At 41.4% G+C, this 27,412-nt stretch overlaps 5 protein-coding genes and 1 pseudogene across 6 annotated transcripts; 5 read left to right on the forward strand and 1 right to left on the reverse strand.

Moving 5' to 3' along the window:
- Positions 1-899: 899 nt before the first annotated feature.
- LOC145911035 (glutathione S-transferase 3, mitochondrial pseudogene) lies at positions 900-1,946 on the reverse strand (annotated as a pseudogene).
- Positions 1,947-3,089: 1,143 nt separating this feature from the next.
- Positions 3,090-6,416, forward strand: LOC145912502 (26S proteasome regulatory subunit 6A-B). Its single transcript, XM_082999983.1, has 12 exons — positions 3,090-3,272; positions 3,482-3,562; positions 3,621-3,746; positions 3,806-3,913; positions 3,982-4,044; positions 4,210-4,347; positions 4,479-4,622; positions 4,689-4,837; positions 5,081-5,177; positions 5,335-5,480; positions 5,550-5,631; positions 6,117-6,416. The coding sequence occupies exons 1-12, from the start codon at positions 3,198-3,200 to the stop codon at positions 6,225-6,227; spliced, it is 1,320 nt and encodes a 439-aa protein (XP_082856109.1). The 5' UTR covers positions 3,090-3,197; the 3' UTR covers positions 6,228-6,416.
- A 717-nt stretch (positions 6,417-7,133) lies between these two features.
- LOC145910126 (phosphatidylserine synthase 1-like) lies at positions 7,134-11,503 on the forward strand. Its single transcript, XM_082997150.1, has 12 exons — positions 7,134-7,300; positions 7,731-7,825; positions 7,928-8,045; positions 8,103-8,249; positions 8,320-8,478; positions 8,606-8,757; positions 9,661-9,802; positions 10,354-10,466; positions 10,537-10,602; positions 10,744-10,843; positions 10,909-10,971; positions 11,287-11,503. The coding sequence occupies exons 1-12, from the start codon at positions 7,220-7,222 to the stop codon at positions 11,497-11,499; spliced, it is 1,449 nt and encodes a 482-aa protein (XP_082853276.1). The 5' UTR covers positions 7,134-7,219; the 3' UTR covers positions 11,500-11,503.
- A 502-nt stretch (positions 11,504-12,005) lies between these two features.
- LOC145910128 (L-rhamnose mutarotase-like) lies at positions 12,006-12,624 on the forward strand. Its single transcript, XM_082997151.1, has 2 exons — positions 12,006-12,263; positions 12,328-12,624. The coding sequence occupies exons 1-2, from the start codon at positions 12,006-12,008 to the stop codon at positions 12,454-12,456; spliced, it is 387 nt and encodes a 128-aa protein (XP_082853277.1). The 3' UTR covers positions 12,457-12,624.
- A 1,475-nt stretch (positions 12,625-14,099) lies between these two features.
- Positions 14,100-14,988, forward strand: LOC145910590 (peroxisomal biogenesis factor 19-like). Its single transcript, XM_082997776.1, has one exon. The coding sequence runs from the start codon at positions 14,157-14,159 to the stop codon at positions 14,970-14,972; it is 816 nt and encodes a 271-aa protein (XP_082853902.1). The 5' UTR covers positions 14,100-14,156; the 3' UTR covers positions 14,973-14,988.
- Positions 14,989-15,457: 469 nt separating this feature from the next.
- LOC145910588 (E3 ubiquitin-protein ligase PHF7-like) lies at positions 15,458-18,100 on the forward strand. Of its 2 annotated transcripts, none has more exons than XM_082997774.1 (8): positions 15,458-15,726; positions 15,851-15,979; positions 16,048-16,130; positions 16,188-16,293; positions 16,351-16,379; positions 16,514-16,621; positions 16,689-16,888; positions 17,404-18,100. In XM_082997774.1, exons 1-8 carry the CDS (start codon positions 15,492-15,494, stop codon positions 17,720-17,722), a joined length of 1,209 nt encoding a protein of 402 aa, XP_082853900.1. In that variant the 5' UTR covers positions 15,458-15,491; the 3' UTR covers positions 17,723-18,100. The 2 variants fall into 2 exon arrangements, with proteins under 2 accessions (XP_082853900.1, XP_082853901.1); XM_082997775.1 differs by having other exon boundaries at positions 16,051-16,130.
- Positions 18,101-27,412: the final 9,312 nt, after the last annotated feature.

Below are 27,412 nucleotides of genomic sequence, written 5' to 3' on the forward strand. Positions count from 1 at the left end.
CCAAAGCGTGATAATAATTGTATAAAAAGTTAAGAAACAATTTTTTTTTGGCGGAGCCAAGTGTTGTCAATTCAATTTCTCCACTTCTATTACGAGCTTTTCACTTTAACATGGTAAAAGCCAGGAAATCACAGTTTTTTTACACACGATTTATTTATTAAGTATGTTCGCTTTAAAATTATGCAACCATATGTGCTGTTAGTTAGCAGCGATAAAGTTAAATTAAAAGGCAAAACTCATGTAAAACTCTATTTACAGAAAGGCACACAATAATCAACAAATAAAAGTTATAACATCAAAATCATAGCAGCAAATTTGGCATTACATGTGAGATACAACTAAACAAAAAGCATACTAGTAAGTATGACCACAATAATCACTGATTAAAATATGGTATGATATATTTTCATTGCTCAGTGCCAACCTCCCTGAAGCACCATGAGGAGAATATATATTTAAAATGGGATATATGCATCACAGCAGCCAATTTGGCGTATTGCAATGTACACCATGCCCAACAACAACCCAGCTAGCCCTGCAAATCCATACTCTCCATTTAATCGTTTTTTGGGATCACCAGTATAATAACCCCAAGCATATGAAAACCTTGATGTGACGTAAATTGCACCACAGACAGCAGCAAACTTTGGATATACCAATCCAACCAGAATCAGGGCAACAAGAAAAGTTGGTATTCCTTCAAGGGTGTTTTGATGAGCTCTTTGGATACAATTGAACATGTTGCTGTCTTTGCTGTACATGGTTGGGTATGGCACATCGTACTTCTTTCTTGCCTTTCCAACTTGAATTGCTAGGTATATGTTGTTTACAACAGCATACACTATGCAGAGTATGACATACCCATAATCTTTAGACAGGAAGTCAATTGGAGCCATCGTAATTTTCAATGCAGTAATGTGATTAGTCCTACTTGTTTCCTGAGTGTTAGAGGTAATTGTTATTATTTATTGTTATGGAATGAAATGCTAATATTGAAACAAAACATATCATTTTAATATGAAACAAAACATAAACTTTAGTAATTTGCAAAGTTGTCATACAGTCAAGAAACCAATTACAGAAAAAAAACAGTTAGTATTTACACAATAAAATGTAACTTGTATGTATTAGATTTGTTTCAACATGTCTAATAAAATTTGTTTTAACCAAAGATACACATGATTGTTGGTGCACAAAAATCATCAAACTAATTGCAAAACTTTCAATACACACTATACAACACAACACCAAGTTTTTAGAAAGGCAGGTATGCATCACAACAACCAATCTGGTGAATTCCAACATACAACATTCCCAACAACAAGGCAAGCTGAGCAAATACTCCGTACTGTCCATTTGACCGTTTCGCTGGATCTCCTGTATAATAGCCCCATGCATATGAAAACCTTGAAGTGACAAACACAGCTCCACAGACAGCAGCAAACTTGGGATAAGCAATTCCAACCAACAACAGGGAGGCAAGAAATAAAGGAGTAGCCTCCAAGGTATTTTGGTGTGCCCTCTGAATGCAATTAAACATGTTGTTGTCATTGCTGTACATAGCTGGGTAGAAAACCTTGTACTTCTTCCTTGCTTTGCCGACTTGCAAAGCCAGGTACACATTGTTGATGATTGCATAGACTATGCACAGCATAACATACCCAAAATCTTTGGGAAGAAACTCGATGGGCGCCATGACTTTAGTATTTTTGAGATACTACCCACACTATAAACATTTAAATTTTGAAATTTATAAATTTAACAATATATGACAAACGTTTTCTACGACGTGAGACGCTTTACCGCGATAAAACCTAGTAGTCGGCAATCCGTACACTATATGTCTGCAATTCCTGTTAATTCTCCATGTAACTGAGCCGATTCCTCTACGTTACAAGGTGAGCATATCGCAACAGCCGTTAAAATAGGCGGTTTAGCGTTTTACAAAAAAAGGCGGGTGCAAAAGAATGACTTGTGCCCAAGCGAAGGTTCTCGTCTCGCAATTACTACGTGATATATGAAGAAACCGGCAGCAACAATGTGAGTAACTCCGCGTGACAGATGCCAGCATGACTTGCAGAAAATGTCTTTTGAATTGGCCTAAATTTCCGTTTTTGAATGATGCAATTGCTGGGCTGTACAGGTAAAAGCGGAACACGCAACCTACAGTCGGAAATGACAATTATTAACTTAAAAAAACCTCAACTACAACACTTGTGAATTTAACCTGTGTATTTAGAAAAAAAACTGTTACGCTTTTATCGCATTCTTATATGCGTATTCAGACGAATCCATGATCATGGATCAGATACGAATAATTTTCAAGAATTCGTATACAAACTAGAGTTAAATATGATTGCAAAATCAGAATGCCTCTTTTTGTAAGAATTTGTTCGCTCAAAGACGAATGCTGCGGCGTTCGGTTGGGGCCGCTACCATGCATCTATGATAGTACCATATATACATGTAAATTCTATTGCAAATTCAGAATGCCTTTCTTAGTGAGGATTTGTTTGCCCAAAGATGAAGGCTGAGGCATTCGGGTAGGGCCAGTAACATGCATCTAAGATAGTAACTACATATAAATGTAAATTCTAGGCAACGATTGAAACCGCAATACAAAAATGATACAAAGTCACTCACCAAAATATTAGTCGACCTGCTCACCAGGTTGCAGTTTACTGTACCACGCAAACCCGTCATACATTCCACACAACTTGCATCGTAAATTAAGTGAAATTTATTGTAAGCGGCAAGTAACTGGCAGTGGATTTACTTGGAATTAATATCAGATACAACACACACTACGTTGTGTGTGAAGTTTGAGAAGTGATGCAGGCGGTTGTGACGAAACAATACTACTTCGTGTTGGTATCACACGACAGGAGTAGAGGGTTCACGACTGATACAGACCGAGACACTTTAATGCAAAAAGATAAACCTTTCCTAAAACTCGATTACGTTAATCCGCCTTTTGCATGCTTTTCATTTTCCAAGCGCCTTTTAAAACGATACCTGAAATATACTACCCCATTTTGAAGAATAAAAACTGGCATTGATTTTCTTTTGGAAACTTTGTCTGGAAGACTGAAAATCGGCCAGTCATTAACTGAACTATAGCTTGTCGAACACCGAGCATAGACGGCAAGGTGTAGTTTTTTTTCAATAAGTTGATCGTACAACGCCTTCATAAAATTATGTCTCCACCTGCCGTCGGTGAAAGCGCCACTGATGTCCCCCAGGAAGGACAGGCAATTTGGGAAAATGTTGAGGTTGGCAAACATTATTTCTTTTCATATTTTTCTCATTAATATCCATTTGAAATTACCCATAGTCCCATCATCCCATGCATTATAAATCGCAAATTGAATCATTTTTTTCAATAAGATGTATTGTTGTTGAGATAGTTTTTTATCCTAAACAAAAATATGTAGGCTTTATAATAGCAAATAAGTTGGCTTTAATGCATTTAAATCTACAGGAGGAACTTGGAGAAGAAATTCTGAAAATGAGCAGCAATGAAATTGCCAGTCGCACAAAGTTGCTTGAAAATGAAATAAAGGTATGAATGCCTCCAAAGTCTTTGTTACAATGGTATAACCACATAAATCCAATCACAGATAATGAAGAGTGAAACACTAAGAATTTCCCATGAATTGCAATCCATGAAAGAAAAAATCAAAGAAAATGCTGAAAAAATTAAAGTTAACAAAACTCTCCCTTACCTTGTGTCGAATGTTATTGAGGTTTGTAGCGAAGTGAAACTCTAAAATTGCCCACAAAATGCAAATTCCTGGTATTTCAGTTGCTTGATGTTGACCCAGATGAGCAGGCAGAAGAAGATGGTAGCAACATCGACCTTGATTCACAACGAAAAGGAAAATGTGCTGTAATTAAAACATCTACACGCCAAGTCAGTGCACACAGTTGTGAAAAAATATAGTTTGTATAGGTGCGGTATCTTTTTCTCAATTTTTACAGACATACTTTCTTCCAATCATGGGACTAGTTGAAGCAGAGGATCTCACACCTGGCGACTTGGTTGTAAGTTTGCAAACTATATTAAATTATTGTATTTGTGTCTCAAGTTAGCCTACATTACTATTTGGTTGTTGTTAATAATAATGTAAAGATGCATTTTTACAATTTTAAACCTATTTACATGGTCATGTTTTGCTAAAAGTTTATGAAAATATGTTTTAAAATCAGGGGGTCAACAAAGATTCATATTTAATTTTGGAAAAACTCCCGACTGAATATGACTCCAGAGTAAAGGCTATGGAGGTTGATGAAAGACCAACTGAACAATATTCAGACATTGGAGGGTTGGACAAACAAATTCAAGAGGTCTGTGGGGATAATTTTCATGCAAATATATACAGAAAATCGGCATGCTTTGTAAATCTCTGTTACGAGAAACATAATAAATGAACAAAGAAAACACTTTTTAGTTTTCTTATCCCACTACATTTGTGCAGTTAATCGAAGCTGTTGTGCTGCCAATGACACATAAAGACAGATTCGAAGCCATTGGAATACAACCACCAAAAGGTGTGCTCATGTATGGACCACCAGGCACAGGCAAAACATTACTTGCCAGAGCTTGTGCTGCTCAGACAAAGGTTTTTTCCCCTGTCTTTTATATATATTTACTTCTTTAAACTCAAACTATGTATTTTGTTTTATAGTCAACCTTTCTGAAACTTGCGGGACCACAGTTGGTCCAAATGTTTATTGGGGACGGCGCCAAACTTGTGCGTGACGCATTTTCTCTCGCCAAGGAACGCAAGCCTGCCATCATTTTCATTGATGAACTTGACGCCATTGGCACGAAACGGTACATATTGTAGTAATTTCGTCAATTAGTTAGGCCAAATACGGCTTGCAGTATAAAAGCAAATACATATTTCCCATAAAAAAATCTTTGCACTTTACTAGTCCTAAATAAATATACAGCGATTTGTAAATTCTCACTAACAGGGTTTCTTGATGAATACAAAAAGGTATTGAAGAGATAAATTAACAAACTAATTTCATGAGAAATGTTGTCTTGTTCATGGTCTGTGGTGCGTTTTTTTAGGTTCGACAGTGAAAAGGCGGGAGATCGCGAGGTACAGAGAACGATGTTGGAGTTGCTCAACCAATTAGACGGCTTTGAACCAAACAACGATATTAAGGTTTGGTGGATGGCCCACCTAGATTTAAGGAGAATACGGTTTCTTAACTTTTTCGCCTTTCGCAATGTAATCACCGTTGGTGTTGTGCCACATACTCTGCTATAGTCCACCACCGATGCTTATTAGTTATAAAACCTCTGTTTGTGTTCTCTGCCAGGTAATTGCTGCAACAAATCGGGTGGACATTTTAGATCCCGCATTGCTTCGATCCGGACGTTTGGACAGAAAGATAGAGTTCCCGGTTCCAAACGAGGAGGCTCGCGCTCGAATCCTGCAAATTCATTCGCGTAAAATGAACGTGAGGTGCGGATCACGTAAACCATATATTGCTTGAGTGATGCCTTTCTAACTGAGCTCTTGTAAACCTTGCAGCGATGATGTAAACTTCGAGGAACTGGCAAGATGCACTGATGACTTCAACGGCGCGCAACTGAAAGCCGTGTGCGTCGAGGCGGTATGTGAACGTCACGAAACTAAACGGATAGCACTAAAAACGCCATTTTTGATACACAGAAACATATGCTTCTGTGAATTATTATAAATAAACCCCAAAATTGTGGTGACGAGGGGTTATAACAGCTAAATTTATCACCAGCCGTGACTTAACATGTATGGCCAATCTAAAATTGTAAGCGGATTATGACTGCTAATCCGGCGGGTAATTTGTTGTGTTTGGATGTATTAAAAGTAACTATTATACGTTTCGCTGTTATATCAACGGAAACTCGCAAAAGAGCAAATAATATTAGTGAATACGTTTGTTACCAAAACAGTAGATACTAAACGCTTGCTTCAAAGCAGCATTAGTCGGGCATTATTACTGAACGGGCGGTAATCGTCAGGATATCACTAACAGAACATGTTGGGTAAACTTATTTTACCAAAATTTGAGTTACACCAAAAGTAACCTGAAAAACTACTGTTGGTTTTTGTTTTCAGGGCATGATCGCACTTCGACGGGAAGCTGTTGAACTTCTGCACGAGGACTACATGGAAGGTATTTTGGAGGTCCAGGCAAAAAAGAAAGCCAATTTACAATACTACGCTTGAGAATATATGACGGATGGAAACTGAAACATGGCTACACATTCCCAGTCAGGAGCTGCTTGTTGAATTGCATTGTCAACTCCTGTTCTAAATAAAGTTCTCCACTTATGAACACATGTTGTGATTATTGCCGAAGAAGTTCGTAGATGAATTTTCGTAAAATTAAGTGTTTTCGTTGAAACTACATTTTGTGGTGTTGTGCAGCAGTTGAAGAAAATTTCTTTCAAGTACCGTATTTTACGGACCATAAAGCGCACCCGATTATAAGGCGCACTGTCAATAAATTGCTTTGATTAGTTTTTTGTTCATACATAAGGCGCACCGGGCTATAGAACGCAACGTATTTTTAGGAGTGTTACCGTATAAAGCTCAAAAAACAAAAACTTGTTACGTAATAAATGTAAGCAAGTCACAATAATATGAATATCACAGTTACTAGTTGCTTTTACCGTAGTTTATTGTGTAAGACGGTGGTTTATTTATAATAGTATCGGTACTGGTTTTGAGTGTAGGCAATAAAGCACTACTTGATCCATACATTAGGCGCACCGGCTTATAAGGCGCACGATCAATTTATGAGGGAAAAAAAGGATTTAAGTTGCGCCTTATGGTCCGTAAAATACTGTAATGCGGTTCTCCCACTTTTGCATGGTAGATACTTCAATCACCTCACGGACGGGCGAAAAGGAATTTCCCCGGTTCATGAGTGATATGGTTAAACTAGTAATACCTTGATAACTATGTTAGTTAGGAAAGAATGATATTTCCAACAAACATTTCCGAAACGTTAGTGGTTAAAGTTTCTACCCTTTTGCATCACCCAATGCAGTTAATTTTTTGGAAACACTGAAAGCGCTACTCATGCCGTTACTCAGCATTTGAGGTCCAACGCGGAGTTACGAAATGAATGAAGTCTTGTGGTGTTGAAGTGAGCTTAGCTGGTTAAAAAGCGGTGGTGGTTTTGTTGCGTTGGTACAGTTAGTTCATTCATCACAATGGCAGTGCGAAGAAACAGCAAACGAAGAAGTCACAAGTTTAATTACCGTTATGATTTTAGAGCAATCAACGAACAACAGGTAGGCTTCATAAAATGCCTTTGGGAGTCCAGGGAGAGAAATAAATAGAGAAATTATTATGTAAAAATTCTGTTTTTTTTACATTATTTTGTTACATTTATAAGTGTTGATGTTCCATTTAAGTAATTTCAATTAACAATCAAACTAAAGATAGAGCTTTCTGTGTTTATTTGCAAATTCGAGTTTGCAGAAACTGAGGATGCCAGTTCAGGCGAAATCGATTTTTTACTAATATATCAGCTGACTCAATTCGAAACTTCTGCTAGTTTCATTGAATTCTTAATACTAAATAGGAGATTGGTGTCGCTGATTAGTAAACAATGCCCACCAGAGGGCTAGATTCGGAAAAAACTAAGGGAACAGTATTACTAAAGATAGAATTGTGAAACGTGTGATGTTTTAGGAAAATAATGTTTTTTTGTTTTGGTAGGTTGAAGACATAACCTTGGAATTTTTTTATAAACCCCACACAATCACTTTGCTTCTCGTTATAATCGTCATCCTTCTTTATACTGTTATGACAAGGTATGTAAAAAAGGTTTCATTCCTAATATTATAGTTGTTGCCATTTTTTGACAAATTTTTGATATATTTTAAACCACTAATCAAGTAAATTGGTACTTGCAGAGATGAAAGTGCGTTGGAGAAGAACGTTTGGTATGGATTTTGTGCTGTTATATTTTTCTTTTCAGTGATAAGCATTCTTGCATTTCCAAATGGACCTTTTACGAGACCTCATCCTGCAGTAAGCTTGGATATTGCCTATGCAAACTGCACAGAGCCTAACATAAAGTTGTTGCAGATTTGGAGAATAATATTTGGTTTCAGTGTTGTTTACTTTCTTGGACTAGTTTTTGTTTGTTTTTTAAATGTCACACAAGCCAGGGCAATACTTGTCTGGTTAGAGCCATCAATGAAATATGCAAAGCGAGAGGTTGATATAATTGAGGTAAGTTGTGGGGGATGTATTAGGTAAATCACCTTCATATCAGGCCTTCTAAATTTTTTACTGTTCACAGGAATATGCAGTTAATTGTTCTGATGTAACGTGGGCTAGAATATATTCTGGTTTAGATGTATTTGCCTTTGGCCATCTTGTTGGTTGGGCCTTAAAAGCATTGTTGCTTAGAAGTTACGCCTTATGCTGGTCCATTAGCATTTTATGGGAAATGACAGAAGTAAGTTTTACCTAATCCTCCTCTTTTATGCCTTTTTTACTCCTGCTTTATTCGCGATAGTTGAAATGCATTCATTTTTATGTCACACAGGGGCAAATATTTACAAGTACCCTTAAATATTTTCCAGGTGTTTTTTATGCACCTACTTCCAAACTTCAAAGAATGTTGGTGGGACCAAATTTTCCTTGATGTGTTGCTGTGTAATGGTTGTGGAATTTGGCTTGGGATTCGAATTTGCAGATTTCTTGAAATGAGAGAATACAGATGGGAATCCATAAAGTAAGTGGTTGCATTTTGTTGACAAAGAATTGTGGTTTTATTCGTTTGTATGTAAAGTATTGGTTGGTACAATTTTCTGCCAAATTTCTTCAATTGGTTCTCTTGTTTTAGAAACAAAAATGTGAAATTAAACACCAGTAATAGTTCTGTTTTCCTGTGTGACATAGGGCAAAATGACCAGTCAGGAAAAGGCTCAGGAAACTGTTCAATACACTCAGGGGCGTATCCAGGAATTTTTGAAGGGGGGGGTCCAAATTTATTAGGGAATTCCCCGATTTTCAGGTATAAACTAAGGTTACTTGTGGACAAGAATCGCAAAATACGAACGCCGGTGTTCGCGCCAATCGTCACATAAACGGTGGCTTTCTGGCTTGCGCAATTGTGTTACGCTATGGTAAGTTTGACTTTCACGCAAGTAAACCCGCTTGTCATTACAACGCGGCTACTGAAAAACGACGTTTCGTCCGTAAACTGACGAAAAATGACACTTGTTTTGTAACAATGCACCATGTTTGGTAACAATGCCAAGTATTCGGTAACGATGCTCCCTGTTTGGAAACAATGGCGAATGTAAGCACGACGCGGTTTTTAGGTCAACGTCAAAGAAAATTTCTGGTTTTCACGCGGATTTTGATAAAATAATACAGTGGCGTTTGTTTAGTTATTAAAAAAGACCAAAATATTTCACAAAAGGGGGGGGTCCGGACCCCTCGGACCCCCCCCCTGGATACGCCCATGAATACACTACTTTATGGGAAATTTTGGCTTGTTATTTAAACACGTAGATGAATGTATGAGAATAAAGACTTTCTGTTCACTGCATTTTTTTGTAAAAAAACATGAATATAAACTTTTTAATATGGATGCAAATCTACCATGTTACTAATGTCTCCATATTTATAGAGATATTCACACTACCACTGGCAAGTTACGAAGGGCAGCCATGCAGTTCATGCCATCCAACTGGATGCCAGTAAGGTGGTTGGATCCGAATTCCTCAATCATGAGGGTTGTTGGCGTGTATATTCTCATTGTGGTCTTTGTTGTAAGTATTAATTCAAAAGGTATTTTATGCCCAAGCGACCCAATGTGCCGCTTGTGCTTTCCGTTACAACCGTATGGCCACCCTTCACCAGCAGTGCGAAAAGCGGAAGCTAAGTCCCATCTGACATCAATTTATTAAACACAATGCACTGGTGAGCCTGTCTGTGTCAGTGTTGTACGAACACGAGAGGTTGTGTGCAGCGAAAGCGTCACCTTCGTGAAAGCGTGTAAACAATAACCATTATTTGGTATCAAAAACGTGACATGGTCTTTGCTGGCAAATCGTGACCACATCAGTTTGCCTTACAAGCATAACACAACATTACATGAATGACAAATTTCATTGTTTTGAACATTCAACTAAGTTTGGAAAATCGGTTTGTACCTACTTTCATTCGATGACACGCAGCATTAGATATAAGTAGTATACTACCTATAGGTATCACATGCAAGTGATAAACCTTATTATGCGTGCTAAGCCAGATGACCGTGGCCTTTTGGTGTCACCATAAATATCCTGAACTCTGTAAAGCTCAAACCCTCTGTTAACAGATGACAGAACTCAACACCTTTTTCTTAAAACACTTTCTTCGATTTCCTGCAAAACATCCATTCTGCTGGGGTCGGATTCTGTTAATTGGTGCAATTTCCGCTCCTGCTTTGAGGTATTTCTTAATTTAATATCGGACACTTGTTTTGTTTATTTATCATGAAATCCGTTTCCTGCATCAACAGGCAATATTACGTGTATTTGACGGACACACGCTGCAAGAGGCTTGGGACCCAAACATGGGTTTTCATGTGAGTGTTGTGCATATTACATGTGAAAAATACAACTGTATTTTGGCTGAAATGCTAGGCTACTACTTCCGCATCAAACATTTGTATCAGGGCAAAACAGTTTAATAACTTTTTGGCTTAGAGATCAATGTACTTTTTCAGAGCAATCACGTGCGTTGAAAGTATTGTTTCAATAAAGTTCGGCGCTGAGGAATTTACTCGTACACAGTTCATAAACGTAGTCGGTTGGCTCGGAGTCTCGGTATGACACTGTATGCTTTAACGCTCTGCCTGTTTTACGTTACTTTTTTACATTATTTCCTACAGTTGATCGTCACATTGCTGTGTTTGTATTTGATGATCTCTCTCAGTCGCTGGGGATACAAAAAGGTAAAAGAATTTGAGTAAGGTAGAAATTACGTTCTGCGAGGAAGGCAGACATCAAAAAATAAAATTACAAACCTCATCGTTGCTGTTCACATTCTGTTGAGAATGAATTCCAATAATAGCTTATAATACGAATTAAAATTCGCTTTTACAATCTTAATTCCTCAGTTTAGTTGAATTTCTGGTTTTCGTAAACACGACAATTCGTATGCAAAAATACCTGAGTAGTTCCAATTTTATTTCTAGTCTTAATTCACTAAAGCTGAAATAATTGTAGTTGTTCACGTCTTGTGACATGGTGGGCGAATATGCTTTCAGGACATCGAGTTGTATGATGGCGACCTCTCCGGCCCCGAGTTTCCTGTTGCGCTTTTGAAGCCACTTTCCAAGTATGGAAGAGCTTCTTGCAATGGAAGTACAAACGAGGATGGATCGAGTTGTGATGCTGACAGGGAGAGTGAAGACAACTCTGAACGGAAAAACCTTGTTCGGAATCGAAACTTGTTGCCCGAGAAAACGAATGGATTTTAGTATTGCGTTTTAGACGTTTTAATAGAAATTTCATTGTTTTTTTTAACTTAAAACGCCCGTGTTTGTAGAGATTTTAAAAATCATACCTTCTCGAAGAAGCCTTTTTTGCAATTGTTTGCTTGACTGGAGAGACGTATCGCGGTACTATATGTGAATGTGGCAATACACAAGCGTTTTTCTCGTGCAACTAACACACCAACACCATTTGCGTTATATACTGCTAAACCTAGTCGAAAAAACACTAACAGTTATTTCTACCTCTTCCTTGACATCCTCCCCGAATGTACTACTTTTTCTGACAAATTACCGTGGATGGGTTTTAAGCGAAGTAACCCCAAAGTTGTTTGTGAGTGTTCATCGTATAACAGTGCGTGTATTTCTAACCCTTGTGTTTCTGCAACGAACGCCACAAGACCGTGTTATATTCACGATTACCCTCATAAAAGTACTGATCATACTCACCTTAGTCCCGTGTTGTTGCAGACTTCGTAGGGATACCAAATATAATGTCTAACCAATCTGCCAAACGTTTTGGAGCCGTTATTTATCTGGATGCAAACAAGTTGGATGAATACAAAAAGCTTCACGCCAACGTCTGGCCAAAGGTCCTGGAGCGAATAAAGGCGAGCAACATAAGGAATTACACTATATACCACTGTAAGGAGTTAGGAGTTCTGTTTTCACACCTTGAGTACATTGGCGATAACTATGACGAAGACATGGCTGCCATAGCGGCGGATCCCACGACAAAGGAATGGTGGAAGGTTTGTCATTTCGAATAAAATTCAATTAGAATTTTATTTTGTTTAATTATGTCTGCTTTAAAAGGTTTGCGAGCCATGCCAGCGTCCAATACATTGGGAAGGCCCTCCCCCTTCTGAAGGTGGATCTGGAAACTGGTGGCAGCCTATGGAGGAAGTCTTCCACGATGGACACCCGGCAAACTCTTATTCCTAATACCTTCTCCTCTTGAGAAGTTGCTTTTACTTTCCTTTAATTGCTTATAGTGAATTTCATATTGTTTGTAATGTGGGTCTTGTGAATATAGATTCCAAATGCAGTTGAGCAAGATTGCCATAAACTTACCAGCATAATTTTTCAGTTGCACTTAACCTACCCCTTACCCTGGCCAAATTTGTGCAATTTAGCAATAAAACTAATGCAACAGCTTAATGGACCTTTTTCCCAATACGACTTTAGTTTTGGTGGCCGTGAATCGACGAAGGTTTTTGAAGCAAAAAAGCTGGATTACGTTTAGGAGTAAAACTGACTTGAAAACAGGGCGTACATATTTGCGCTAAAGAAGTTAAACGATATATTTTTGGAATTTATTAATATTCTAATTCTAAAACAGACATTGGCAAATTGCGTCTGGCCCATTGATTGGGTCTTAAATTTGGCTCGCCTGGGATTCATATGAATTAGTGTTACCCAGAAAATTGTTCAGATTGCAGTTTAGTGTAATTTACTAGACATTTTTTTTGCTTTCCAATAATATAATATAGGTTATTAGTTCATAAAGTGTATAGTGTCCGTCATATTTTTCATAATTTCTGGCCCGCCAGCCAAAACAGCTGCCCATCCCTGATCTAAGGTAAGGTCGAAAATAGGGTTGCTAGATTTTTATAAATTCTGAGAGCCAAACTTTACCAAAGCAAATATACAATACAACTCTTAATAAAAAGCTTCGTATAAATTCAGAATAAGTAGCTCTTTCTAGATTTGGAAATCCGGATTTGGATGGATTTTGCTGCCTAAACCTTGCATCAGAAAAACAAACCACGTTTCAGTTGCATGTTTATTCATAACGACTATACCTGTAGTTGGATTCTTACTTAATTGTATTGTTCTCTGCAACGTTGCAACATCACATGGGTTATCGCGATTATTGTTGCGCTTATGACGTCACAGTCCATTCCCCTAAAGCTTTGCAAACACATGTCTGGAGCTTTTTGGATCTTCAGGTTACAAAAATATTACTTTTGTTTTTCATCTAAGCGTTTTGGCCGCTAAGCTGTTAACTATAAACAGCGTTACACCCAAAACAAACGTCTTCGTGCCATCCGAAACCCTTCACACAATTTATAAAAGCCATATGCTATAAAAAATAGTTACAGGCTGATTCAAAGCGCTGGTGTTGACTACTAAAAATGAAGGATGTGCTAAAATATTAAACACTTGTCTACATTCAAAAGACATTTAATCGATTTTTATGTTATTTCGTTGTTTTTGCAATAAAAAATATTTACACAAATGATAATCTTTTACATCATTGCACTGATGTAAGCAATTATTTAAAATACTAAAACAGTATTCTGTGTTCAAACGCAGGGGTTCAAATAAATTTGTGTTAAAAAACCATTGGTGCATTACACATTAGGACTCTTTCATGCATGACTTCTGTTTATGCAATGTGTAGTTGTGTAGCATGAGCATGTGGAACTGTAACCGGTTTTTGTCTCGATCTGTTGTGGGCTATATGTCAGGTGAAATTTCTTTATCATGCATGAGTACATACTGTTATGGTTTGTACGTGCTGTGTTAACAGCACTACAGATGTAAAACTATGGAATAAACTTAGAAATGTGTTTATAGATAGACATACAAACGGTTTTTGTATTAAGTTTGTTCAAATTAAGCTCAAGACACTGATAAATATGGATTCAGATTTAAATGCCCTGTTAGATGATGCCCTTTCGGACTTCGACAAACTAGCAACAAAGAAAAAAACTAAAGAAGAAAATACAAAAGAAACTGCAAGTACAAGTGCAAGTGCTGGTTTACCCTCTGGTGGCACAGCAAGTTTGCAACCACCAACAGATGTATTTAAAGAGTTTTTCGATGATGATACTTCAAAGCATTTGCAAGCTGAGTGGCACCAAGCCATTAAAGAACTGAGTGAAGAAAATCCTGAACTAATGAAGGAAATGAAAAAGATGTCAGTTTCCCCTGGCAATGTAGAGAAGCCTTCTCCAGCCAAACCAGCGAATGCACCAAAACCTGATTTTTCTGAAACTATGAAAACAGCTTTGGAATCGCTTTCTCTTGATGCAGACCAGCAAGATAATGATGATGAGCTGATTAATGGACTGCTTAACTTTGGTGGTGGTGGCGGCGATGCTGGTAATCCTATGGACATGATGGAAAACCTAATGAAAACTATGCTGTCCAAAGAAATGCTGTATCCACCTATGAAAGAAATGTGTAGTCGTTACCCAGACTGGCTGGAAAAAAACTCTTCCGGTTTGCCTGAAAGCGAAAAAACCCGCTTCACACAGCAGTTGCGATGCCTCAACAGTGTTTGTAAAGACTTTGAAGATGAATCACCAACTGATTCTGAGAATGTTAAAAAGCAGAGATTTGCTCGTATTATGGATGTCATTCATGAAATGCAAACCTACGGACAACCACCAGAAGATCTGATAGCTGGTGGAAATCCAATGCCCCAGCCAGATAGCTGTTGCATTTCGTAATCTTCTTGTAAGGAATTGGAGGATCTATTAAATATGAAGCTTTGCTGTCAATCATTGTGTGCAATTACCAATAAAACAAATTTTGGTTTTAGGTTTTTACTAGAAGCATGAAGTAATTAATAGAATTATTTTATTGAACAAATTTCACTGTCATTAATAAGGCTTTGGTTGACGAAGTTTGGGTGTTTTATTTTACCATGCTACCTTTTTATTTACTCCAAAAAACGATTTCAATTTTTCTTGGCAAGTGTTATTTGCCAGTACTATGCAATCACTATGTTTATCAAACTTAAATGTGAAATATAAAGTGTGCATGTAATATAATGTTGCAACATATAATTGTGTTAGTGGGCATCAATGTTTAACAATTATGGCTACTGGGCATTCTGTGAATGACCTTAAACAGAACCAGTATTTGGGAGGAATTGTACATTTTTTTGAATTTCTTTTTGCAATTATGACTTCCTGAAAAAAACTTGTTTTGTGCAGAAATAGTAGCAAAACCAAGTAGAATGCAAAATGCCATCTCGCCACAGAAAATCAACTCTAAACAAAATCATTCAGCTCAAAAATGAAAAAACTTCGAAACACAATGTTGAGCTCACCAAACACTCAGAAAGTGACTGGTGGAAAGAATTTGGAATTTCTAAAAAAGACATAGAGTTACTACCACCAAAAAAGCATTGTGTGTTTTGTGGGTTGTACCAAAATAGCGAAGAACGTTTTGGAGAACTCCTGCACCACTTTAGCACTGGTGGGTGGCAACTTTTTGCAATACATATTCAGACGTAGCTCAATTCAACATTTGTGTTTGGTAGCAGCATTGTTGGCCGAATTTCACTTTACTGTTGATTGTAAATAGATCTATTCATTTTCAGGATTGACAATGCATTATTTTTGTTTGTTGCTATCAAGTGGCTTACACCAAACCATTACAGATGGATCAGCAGACTCCAGCAACACAAAAGATTCTGTTTATGGTTTTCTGATAAAGGATATTATCCAAGGTGCCAATTAATGCATGAAATGTGATTTGCTATGTTACACTGTCCTGTTATTTTGCTCTGTAATGCAGAAGTCAAACGTGCAGCAAAGTTGAGATGCACTTTTTGCTTCAAAAAAGGAGCATCCATAGGGTGTGTTGTCATCAGATGCAAAGTAGGTTGTTAACTTGAGAAAACTCTGAACATTTTTACCTTTGAGCATTTTTTTCAGACAAAATTTCATTTTCCTTGTGGTCTGGAAGCTGCCACCCTTTCCCAGTTTTATGGAAGTTTTCCATCTTATTGCCGACATCATAGACCAACACAAGATCTTGAAGGTGAATTGGTTTTGCTTTTAAATGTGCACAATGGCTGGTTGAACATGTGTTTTGTAGTGTTGAAATCTGCTGAAGCCAGTTTGCAGGTATGTGTTACTTGTTGGACCTTTTTATTGAATAAACCAAGTTTGCAGGCTGTAACTTACAACATGAATGTGTATTTTGTTTGTAATAAAAGTTGGAACATCACCATCGTACAAGTTCTTTTGTCTTATCACAGTGTCCAATTTGCTTGTGCAAGATTCAAAGCAGAACGGAGGATCATCAACTGCTGCGACCCAATTGCTGCTCGAACAGCGTGTTCCACAGAACATGCGTGCAGCAGCAGGTACTAATTCCATCGCAGCACTTTAAAAAAACACCACCGTATGTTAACGTCCTTCTCCAACCGCCAGGCGTTTTCCTGTGGAGCGCATTTTTTCCGGTGTCCCGTATGTAACGACCGTGAAGAGTTTACTAGGGAGATGCAGAGGATGGGGGTGTATGTGCCGGAACGTGACGCTTCCTGGGAGCTGACGCACGACGCATTTAACGACCTCCTACAACGGCATAGCACCTGTGACGCCAAGCACTGTCGTTGTCCGCATGGCAAAGAGTGAGTTTGCTTGTGTTTGTGTTGCATATTATGGCTACATGCGGGGGGGTGCTGTTGACGAAGATGTCCATATAGAACCGACATATTTTAGCGTAGAAAAACTGTTATTTCGTGGCAGGATTATGTTTCAACGTAGCCTTGTAGGTAAAGTAGAGGCGGGTGACGTGAAGTAAGAAATTGTAATTTGCAGCAAATCTCATTTGGCAAGGGATTTTGTTGGGTCGGAATCCCTGAAATTTCCGTCACAAAAACGGCTTCGACTGGGTCAGTTAAGAATTGCTTTTCAGAGTTGTAAAACGTTATCAACAATAATTAGAAAAGGGCTGGGATGAAAAGGCGTACACAGAACAAGTGAATTTTTAATGATTAGCCTGTTTTGGTTGTCATTTATTCGGATGTTTTGCAGCCACAAACAACAACAACAGATATATCATTTTCTCACATATTCAGCGAAAGCCAATTAAACCATAATTGTGTGTGCCTTGTGTTGTTACCAACTTACTTGTACACCATAGCTACGACCTGAAAGGAACAAAGTGGGCAGTGGTTTTATGTGATCTGTGTGGCTCATCTGGAACACATATTGCCTGTTGTGACGAAGTGGACAGCGAACAATCATATTTCTCCTGCGATGAATGCCAATCAATCCATGGCAAAGATGGCGCTAGAGGGCTAGCCGTGGAAATGGGGGTAATTTCACCGCAGCGCCCCCAAGAGACAAAAGTTCTGCGTCGTAGCGCCCGCAGGAGGGCGTCGTCGAGTAGCCGAACTGTCGAAAACAAGCGTTTCCGCGGGGCGTCAACCAGTTGCGAGCTTAAGGAGTCGATCGTATGATATTCACTGGCCTACAATTAATAGTGGATTTACGGCTACTACGATCTTGATTTTGTTGATGTTTCTGGTTACGCGTCTGGTTATATACCGGTTTTATTTATTTACGAAACGAAGCTTTTTTTGCATTGTAGAGTGGGAATACTTTTGTTTTTATTTTGTTTGTTGCTTTAAATACACCTTTACCTGTTTTGTCTCGTGCTCTCCGCTAACGTGTGCTGCTCTCTAAAGCTGAAGCTGCCAACCCTTACGCAATTTAAGTGTTAATGCTCAGTGATATGTGGGAAGTGTGTGTTTGTAATATTTAAGCTGTCGCCATATAATATAACGAAGTTGTACGCAAACGTTTTCGTGTCTCTTGAATAAATATCTGATGAAACTGCATTGCTGATCATGTGATCAACAAAGTATCTACGTGCAACCACACTACAAGCTGCTCGTATACCATGATTTTCTTGCGCATTGGCGCGCTCTTGTGGTAAGATTGGTTACGCAACACGACCCATTCATAAAATCTAGGATGGTGTGCAACAATTTATGAATAGAGCTGATTTTAACTCCGCTTTATGCTTCCCACGTCGGACGTGCCCTTTTGGCAACCTCGATCACAAGCGCAGGTGAATGGTGGCAACTTGCCATATTTTGGCGCTCGTCCTCATTCATTGCGGGAGGTTTATTCAAGCGACTGAGGAACTCATCTGACCGCAGTTATGAATGCTTGCAATTTCCAAGTCCTCCAAGAGCAAAAGAAGACTCGTCGGATATTTTTGTACATCCGTGCTCAGTTGTTTTCTCCTGTTACCCGCAGTTAAAACAAACACAAGAGTCGTTCCAGAATAGAACAGACAATGGAGCATGACGTCGCAGCCATTTCGTACGGGGTGTCACGCTGTCAAGGCAAATAGCGCCGTGAACGCGAGATGCGCTTTATCCCCAGGGCGGAGGAAAACTCCGAAAATTGTCGCCAATTGGAAGTGACGTCAAACATCTTAAGAGACGGGTGTGTGATTTCCTTGAAAGCAATAAACTGTAACACAATACAGATAGGATACATAAGCAAAGCAAAAACTTCGTTTGGTGAATCATTCCAACGGCCCTTATCAACTCCATTGTTTATGAGCATCAGTCGCGCCCGTCTGTTGTAACTGTGCCGGTAAAATGCCAGGTTTTATTGTGCACTCGATATCGGATGTAATTAATTGAGCTTGTATCGAGACAAATAACGGTCCCTCTAAAAGGCGTTGTGACGCAGTTGTCTACCACGCCTCAGTCTGATGGTGATATTACGATTTGCCGGCCGCCTTTCACAGCTTGGTTTCCTTAAAACAAACGCAAAACGCAGGCAAACGTTGACGGGCCAAGACAACTTCCAAATATCGGTATTTAATATCGTGTATTGCTATATCGGGTGGTTATTAGGCAGATTCTTTGGCCAAATAAAGCTGGCAGTTTTCATGGGAAAAATTCGCAACAATTGCAAATTGCCGCCTCCTATGCTCAATTTGTTCTCATTCCGCTTACAATTATACCAGCAAAGTTTTCGAAACTTTTATTGTCTGAAAACCGATTAAAACATCCGGGTTGAAATGTTTGCACCGTTTTATACTCACAATAGCTTCCAATTGTTGGAAATGTTTTGCATTTATTATACTTTTGCCGTATAACAGTGTATATTATATTTACCAATACTTTTGCCGTTATGTTTTTAGGTGTCAATCTTATTCCAAAACTCTACTGTTTTGTTTCACCTAAAATTTCCAATTATCGCGAGGCGTTTAGATCAGCCTCAGTTTTAAAACACATGCTGTCTGTACATCATATAAAAAATTTCCCCACATCAAGAACATCATGAGTGCGAAAAGACGTCGATGACTAAGATCGAATCCCAATGCGGAACACTCAGAGGCAAGGGCCAGCGGTTATCGGCAGCAATTGGCCTGAAATAACTTGTGACGCCCCATCACAAACCCCCAAGTAGCTGCAAATCAAATTCCTACCGGAGATCCTTATCACTGCCCCTGCCCACAAACTGCCTTTGTTTTCGAACCGATTTCAGCCAGGCCACTTGTATGTATGACGTAGGACCCCATTACGTCACGCGCTAAATAGACGACTTGCTACAGTGGTGCCTGTTTGGTTTGTTGTGGTTCACTTTAGCTTTAAACAGCGTTGTAAGCGGTGACTGACGGGCTAAAATCGTGAAGCTATTCTGCCAGGGGTAGTATTATAGTTGTTGCCCGCTGTTTAATACTCTGTCAACGGTCACCAATTTCGTGTTCCTTGCCACGCACCCTCTGTCAACGCCAGCCTTCGTCGACAACGCTAGCCAGCCGTTTACGCGGCCCGAAAATAATAGAAAATTACGTAATCACTTTCTCCAGCAGTACTATTCAACAAACATGTTTATTTTGCATTTTGGGGCTTTGTTGGAGTGAGTATCAAGTTAAATCTCAAGGTATATTACGTGATGTATATCATGATTTTATTTGGGAAAACTGAGTGGTGAAAGTAACCCGAAACGGTTCGGAACACCGTGTAAAAAGAATTCTCGTCGGTGCGGCGTTCCGGTAAAAACACAGCAGCTGGTGTGTCCCAAATGGTAAAATTAGTGAATTTATTCACCGGTTTGGGAAACCTCACGTAGTATATGAAAACACAATGGCAAGATTTTTTTTTACTTCCATCACTGGGTAAACTATGTTCTTTCATGTGCGGATTTGAGATGCTGATGCCTGTTCATACCAACTAGTAAACGTTTTGCTGCAGCCTCACCTGTAGCCATCTAAAGTGTTTTCAGTGCATGTTTACAGCTCTGGAAAGCAACGCTTTCTCCTAATTGCAGCAGCGCAAACGCCACCCTAAGTGTACTCACTAATTGTTTGTGTTTTAACTGATCTTTCTATCAGTTTCACTTTACATGTCGAAACCGAACACCCCCACTTCCTGTCCAAGGCCCGGGCATCGTTCCTAATACGGCTACCCGAAACAACATGCGGTCAAACTATGCGCGTTACCCTTATTCACAATGACAGATGACGCCCAAAAGCGCTTTGGGGGATTTGCAGTGATTAACTGGCCCAACCTATTAGTCCATCCCTTTAACCACGATAAGGTGTATTTGAGTGAAACAAAATTACCATGCCTTCTGAGCAAGTCACCGTGTTTGCAAAGCAGTATTGTGTACGTATTTGGACGAGGGATTACGAGCGTGGGAGTGCGGAATGGGTGGTGACACGCAGGTTTTCATCATCAATGATCTTTCAAGGGTCGGTAGGGTATCTCGTATCCTACCCGTACTGTATAATCTTACAGATTACTTTTAAAACACTCAACCACCAGATGTCAGTAAAGGGGCATCTATTTTAGTAGTGGTATTATACGTTTACGCATTAAAAGCTGTCAGCTGACAATTACGCAAGCATACTATTGCTCGATCTTACGTAGGGGCTTAGATACTTACGTCAGCAACACGTATAGAAAAAATATATTTCCTATTTACACTACATGTCAGTCGTGAACGAACTGCGCTGTCCGTTACACAAAATATTGTTTACGCTGCCTCGCAGCGAATGCTTTTCCAAAGAAATGCGGCAAATTTGCAAATTGCTTTTCTGTCGCGGGGATTAGCTCAGCCGGGAGTCGAGGAATCTCACGCTTGTGTATTAACCAGCAGCGGGGGTCCGCTGCGGTGCGCCTCGTGTTTACCTTGGACCTTCTGGTGGAAGCAACTCAAAGTGATGACTGCGTACACTCCGACGTGAGGAGCTTACGCCGCGAGCGGTCGAGCGCTTCGCAGTTCGAAAGAAAACAAGTTTTGGTATGCGCGGAATGTGAGCAAATTTCTCACACGGTTTGCGCAGGCGACCGCCTACAACCGTGCGCACTAAGGCGAAAACGCGTCCCAGCTTGATCACGTGCGTAAGTGGCCAATCGTCAGTGATCCGTGATAAACAGGTTCTCTTTTCGGACCGCGGGATTTTTCGGTCTGGGTGTTGCGGTGTTTCGGGGTCGCTTGAGGTTGCATCACACTTCGACATTCCGATCGTTTTCGAATTCCAAACGATTGAAAATTGCGCACAATGACATCACCGACAAATAAACCTGATAATATTGTTTGGCATTTTTCAACACAACCATCAACATACAAATACTTTATTTTTCGTTAGACACACGAAATGTTCACATAAAGATTACTGAAGAAATTTTGATCCCGATAAAACTGAGGCTTTATCATTTTGCCGGCGGCGAAAAACTTCATTCCAAGCGACATATTTTTGCCCAGTCATCTTGCGTGGATTTTTTTTGACATGTTGGTCGGGAAAATCCTCCATCTTTCTCCAAAGAGTGCAAGAAACAAGTAGAGGAGGAGCGGGTGGTTCCTTCCATCCATTTCTCTCACTTGAGAATGGCGACTTCTCAACATACATCGCGACGACTGTTTCGAGATGTGCGGATTGCGCAAATCTCCGCGCATTGACGTGCCGGAGACATTTTACAACGGATCGTTGACACGCTTAGCGCAAGCAACTCGTTAGTGCTGCGACCGCGAAGCTCATTTGCGGCGCGAGGATCGTCGAGTCCTTGGAAGCCGTGGCGGGGAATCACATATCAAGCGGACTTGAGTGTCCGCAACACGCGACCTCAGTGTCGCTCGAAACTCGGAATGACAGCTTGAGTGGCCGCTGTTCCACGACGAGATCTCCTCTGTCCCGGTCGTTTGTCACTCACCCCTCTCCTATTGTGAACGCGTTAATTGGCTATTCGTGTTCGTCCTATGGTCAATTACCCGATCTTGATTGTTTAATGATAAACGCGCCGATAGACGAGGGCTAGAACGCGTCGCCTCTCAAAGTCTCCTCGTCACGGCCTCTCTGTCGTCAAATCGCCTACAAATTTTAATTGACATACGCTTGTGCTGTTATAAGCGCTACGTCAACTTTTTTGTTTACCTGATCTCTCATACCCACTTATGCTGTGTGCTCCAGATTTTTCTTACAATTGTTTGTTGAACGCTTGGCGGTTATGTTTAAATCTCAGCTAGTGAGTGTGTGACGCTACCAAAACCATCATTTGCCTCTTGCGTGGGACTCAAATAGGAAAGCTTACAAAGAAAAAGACCTCCGACTTCCGCCGAGAAATAAACACGAACCGTTTCTAGTTGATTGTGTTCTAACCCCGTCAGCCGCAACCCGCCCCTTTTCGTCTTCGGTGGCCCCGCTGCGACGGAATATCACCTGACAGTTGCTGCGGCAGGTGGAGACAGGGTCAAGTTCACTCCAGGGATCGGGTGCAAGGTACACCAGTGCAAATCCAACAGGGATCGCGGCATTAGCGCTTCGCTATCGTTCGCCCGATCATCCGCACTTTAATTCGTCTAACTAGCATCTGGTTGGTTATCTCTGATGACGTGGGCACGGACGGGTGACGTCGGTGGGGAGCTCAGTGTCTGGTTGATGTGGGTTATTCGTTTATGTGTGCGTTTGATCCGGTATATGCAGCTCGACTTACCAAATCAGCTTTGTTTGTACTCGCTCGTGTGTGTTGAAGCATTGTTGGGGCCTGATATTGTTTGAATGACGCCTTTCGTGGTAAGTTGCGTCATCTGCAAGCTCGCATAAGCCTCGTGGGCTTATCTGCATTGCGTATTTTCCAAATACAATAAGCTGATTTCAAAATATCCAACCATCGCACGTGGGGTTTTCGGTTTGGGCTGAAGAGGCAAAAAGGCATGCTTTAAATTATTGACGAAGCTACATGCGCAGTTACTCCTGCAATGACCCGATCGCATTTTCACGACTAAGCATTCCTACTACGATTACAGGTCATCGGGATCGGCCTCTATTCTGACTTGACATGGCGCGTCGCGGTGTGGTGTGTTTGTTGACACTTTACACAGAAACGCGGCTTATTTCGCCGATCTTACGGTCGCCACGCTAAATACCTAGCGTTTCGCGTGTGCCCCGGAATGTCAGATTCGGCCCCTTGTGAACTTCGCGGAGTCTGGGCCCCAAATAGCAAAACCTCAAATAGCTGGAATGCAAACCGAGTGCTTTGTTGGGCAACTTGAGCCGCGGTTAAATGTGCCGTCTCATTAAAGGGCGAATATTTACCAGCAGCGACTTGAAACGTTGAGGAGTCAATGGCCTGAACGCTCTCCGAGAGCCACACTGCAATACCGCAGCAGACACACAGCACCTGATCGTGTTTTGACAACACACCGTGGCACCCAGGGCTCGTTGTTGTCGCCGGCCAAGTCGCGGAGGGTCATTCAGTTCTCCCAGCGATGTGCCGTTCGGGTTATCTCGCAGCGTGCCAGCCATGCCGACGCCCCCGCGCGCAGTTCCTAATCGCGGTCGTTGCTACACAGCCCCCCAACTTCAGTTTGCGTAGCTCACGCTTTAGTAGCACACCACTACTGTTATCCGGTTTGGACGCGAAAGTTTCCAAGTATCGCCATGTCGCTTGAACCTTTCCAGAAGCCGTATTTCTAGTTTGGTGAGATTTTACAAGAAATCACCGCATTACCCGTTCGACTAGATATAATACAAGAAATGACGGACGATTTTGGAGATGCCTGTGATTGTGTAATACGGATTTAATTTGGTCCAACCTGTTTTATAGGCGTTTTAACGCAAGTTTGAATCCATCATTTTTGCGTCACACGAGTGTTGATGAGTGAAGCGATGTTACAACCCTTTGATCGCTGGCTCCAGTTCTCTGAATCGGTTACACTGCACGTAATCCACACAGATTGCGCAGCCAATCATTTATAATGCTCGGGCCAATGTTAACGTACCAGCGACTGTCACTGAAGTCACCCACGTCAACTGCTTGTTGAGTTGTAAATACGCTGTTGCGGTTATTTGTCGTCATGTACGTGGCGATTGTACCTCTTCTGTCATAGTGCTTAACGCCATGCAGGTTTTCTTGCCTTCTTCCTCTCATATTGTCAATATGGGATAAATTTGGAATGTGTGGAGGTTAACACTTTTTATATATTGGTGGAGAATAGTGCGTCTGGAGACAAGTTATATTTGTTTTTGCAGCTCTGCCGCAAATACCTCGGGGCTGCACTGCAATCTGCTTGCCGTTGTTTTATCGTACGCCAATATCGCCCACTCCCACCTGCATATATCCCTGTTGCGAAGACAGACCATCGTCTATATTTGGATGCTCTGTGATTGGCGGCTCACAAGCATCCCAACTCGATACGAAAGCGTTGCGGCGACGCCAAGACGTGTCGGGTCAAGGGGTGAGCTATGCGACCACACCTATCAGAAGGCGAGCGCCCCGCCCCAAAGCTGATCTCGGCGACAGCTTTTTTAGTGCGCCATGTTTGTTTAAGCTGTTGGTCAACGTGCGGTTGACGATGCATTCTGTACAAAGAGATAATCGTCGCTTGAGTGTCACACGCCTTACCATGTTTGGCGTGGTTAGAACGAGGTGTAAGACGGCCAGAAGACTCCTGAGCCTTCAGTAAACTTTAGAAACGCGTACGGTTTTACAATCAGTAGATCCAATACAAAACAAGCAAATATTGTGGACATTTTTTGCGACCATACACATCAAATTTAACAACAACAAAAACATTTAACCATTGCTCGTGTCTTCGCCGGGTAAATCAAATCAATCAACAAGGACACGTACGGTCTCACATCTATTTGAACGCTTGCGACCTTGACACGACGATTAATCCAAGCACATAAAAGCTATTAACATCATCACGGCCATTACGTGCCCAAAATTAGACCATGAATCTTGTCAGCGAGGTCGCAAACGGTTAAGTGGATCTTAATGCTTGATTTAGCTGCCGATACAGGTTTCTTCTAATGGGGGTAATTACGCGCCTGCTCCACCGACAGTTGTCAGCTGCCACGATAAGGGCGACACAACCAGCAGTACCGGTGTATGTGCAAAGATCGGAGCACCTGCGTGTTCGCTTATAGATCATCGAACGACGCCACAGTCTGACATAGTGCCTATATTGCAATCACCAATTTACGGTCAACAATAAAACTTGAACGCAAAGGAATGCGCTGCGGTAATTGGCAGCAGTAAATCGCGCGGCTTCGGCAGTTTCGCATCCCGACCGCGAGCGTTTCTCAGACAGCCGCGTGAGAGTGTGTTGTGAGTGCAGAAAGCCTCAAATGTCGCACGTGACGCAGTCTGCATGCCTTCGTGTTTTCGTCTTTCCCCCAGCCTCTTTCTCTCTCTCGGCCAACGGCGACCCGTATTTTATCGAATTATCGGCCAAACAACAGCGCCCTTCCCACCCGAAACGCTCGACCGATTGCCGTTGTTAACGACGAGATTGCTATGTTGCTATACCTTGTAATTGTGCCATGTTATGTTTTGTCATTCATCGCCGAACCGCCCTCGAGTGACACCCGGTCCGCGCTCCGGTTTCGCACGAGCGAGCGCGGAATTCGGTCGCTGGGGCAAACGGGTCCGCAGCCAACCTTGAATGTTCGCGAAGATACGTGGCCGCACGGGAAAGTGGGGCCTGTGTTTGTTAGTGTTTGCTGGTTGTTGTAACAAAGCCGCTCGCTGCGCTTTATTTGGACGCCCATTCGTGCCGCTGACGTGGATTCAGTGCAAAAACTAGGACGAGTTTGACGTCACGCGCCACGAGACGATGAGCGTGAATGCTGCTGCGTGACAAAGCAGCAGATAGTGCTACGTGGAAACTTGCCGGGCGCAGCTTTTGCGAGCGACGCATGATTCCATTCCTACCCATCCCAACGTGGCCACCCGCCCGTCGGAAACAGAGGTCGTCCATTTAGCCGCACAGAGTTCGACAGTCTCTCTCGTGCCGGAATCGAATGCAAAAACAACAGCCATGGGCGGCGAATTAGCTCGCGTGCGGACTCGGTCAGCGATCGTGCTGTTTTCGCAAATTGTGGCTGGGCGCCAAACAGGGGGCGGGGCAAACCTCTGACCCACTGCTTTGCTATTAAATTCCCCGTCCCGGTGCGCGCGTTCATTGTTTACTTTCTGTTTACCTTCTCGCCCCCTTACGTCCGGCGCACGCGATTTTCCTGTGAATGCCAGTAAGAGCCACAATTCATCATGGTATAGCAACTGCGTTGGCGAAAGGCGCACATAAACATGGGCGACCACGCCCAGAAAGGGCATTGTTTCTGCAATCGAGCGGAGTGTGTCAATCAAACTTGTTTTTCCCGCTTGTCAGTCCCTACCGCAAAGGCGTTCCTTTGCCATTGGGAGACGCCAGCTTATTATTGCCTGACCCTCTTCAAAAATTTAATTTCGGTAGCGATTTTCATTCATTGGTCGTAGCGCTTACTTGCCCTCCTAAAGATCTCGTCTCCCGATAGAGTGATTGTCAACGTCTCTCCCCTCTACCCCCGAAACCCCGTCCTGGGTCTTAATTCACGTGCAGGTGTGCGGCGTGCTGATTTTACGCCGCATCTACGAAGCACAAAGCCGGCCATTTGCAATAGCTGTCGGTTTATCGTCAGGCCCTTGGCAGTGCCGAGACATACTTTTCCGGCGTGCCCTCGGAATCCGGCTAATGCTCAACGTTTACCTTAGCCGCTTCCGCATTTGCGGTTGGCGATGGGGCGAGACGATCCGTTTACCGCGCTCTGCTTGGGAACTTGCGCTCCCCGGAGTTGGGTTGCGTCTCGCTCAAGCCGTTCCCACTGTATTAAATGCACCGAATGTTCAACGCGG

Source organism: Ascidia mentula, chromosome 8, assembly GCF_947561715.1.
Source record: "Ascidia mentula chromosome 8, kaAscMent1.1, whole genome shotgun sequence".
Classification (NCBI taxonomy): domain Eukaryota; kingdom Metazoa; phylum Chordata; class Ascidiacea; order Phlebobranchia; family Ascidiidae; genus Ascidia; species Ascidia mentula.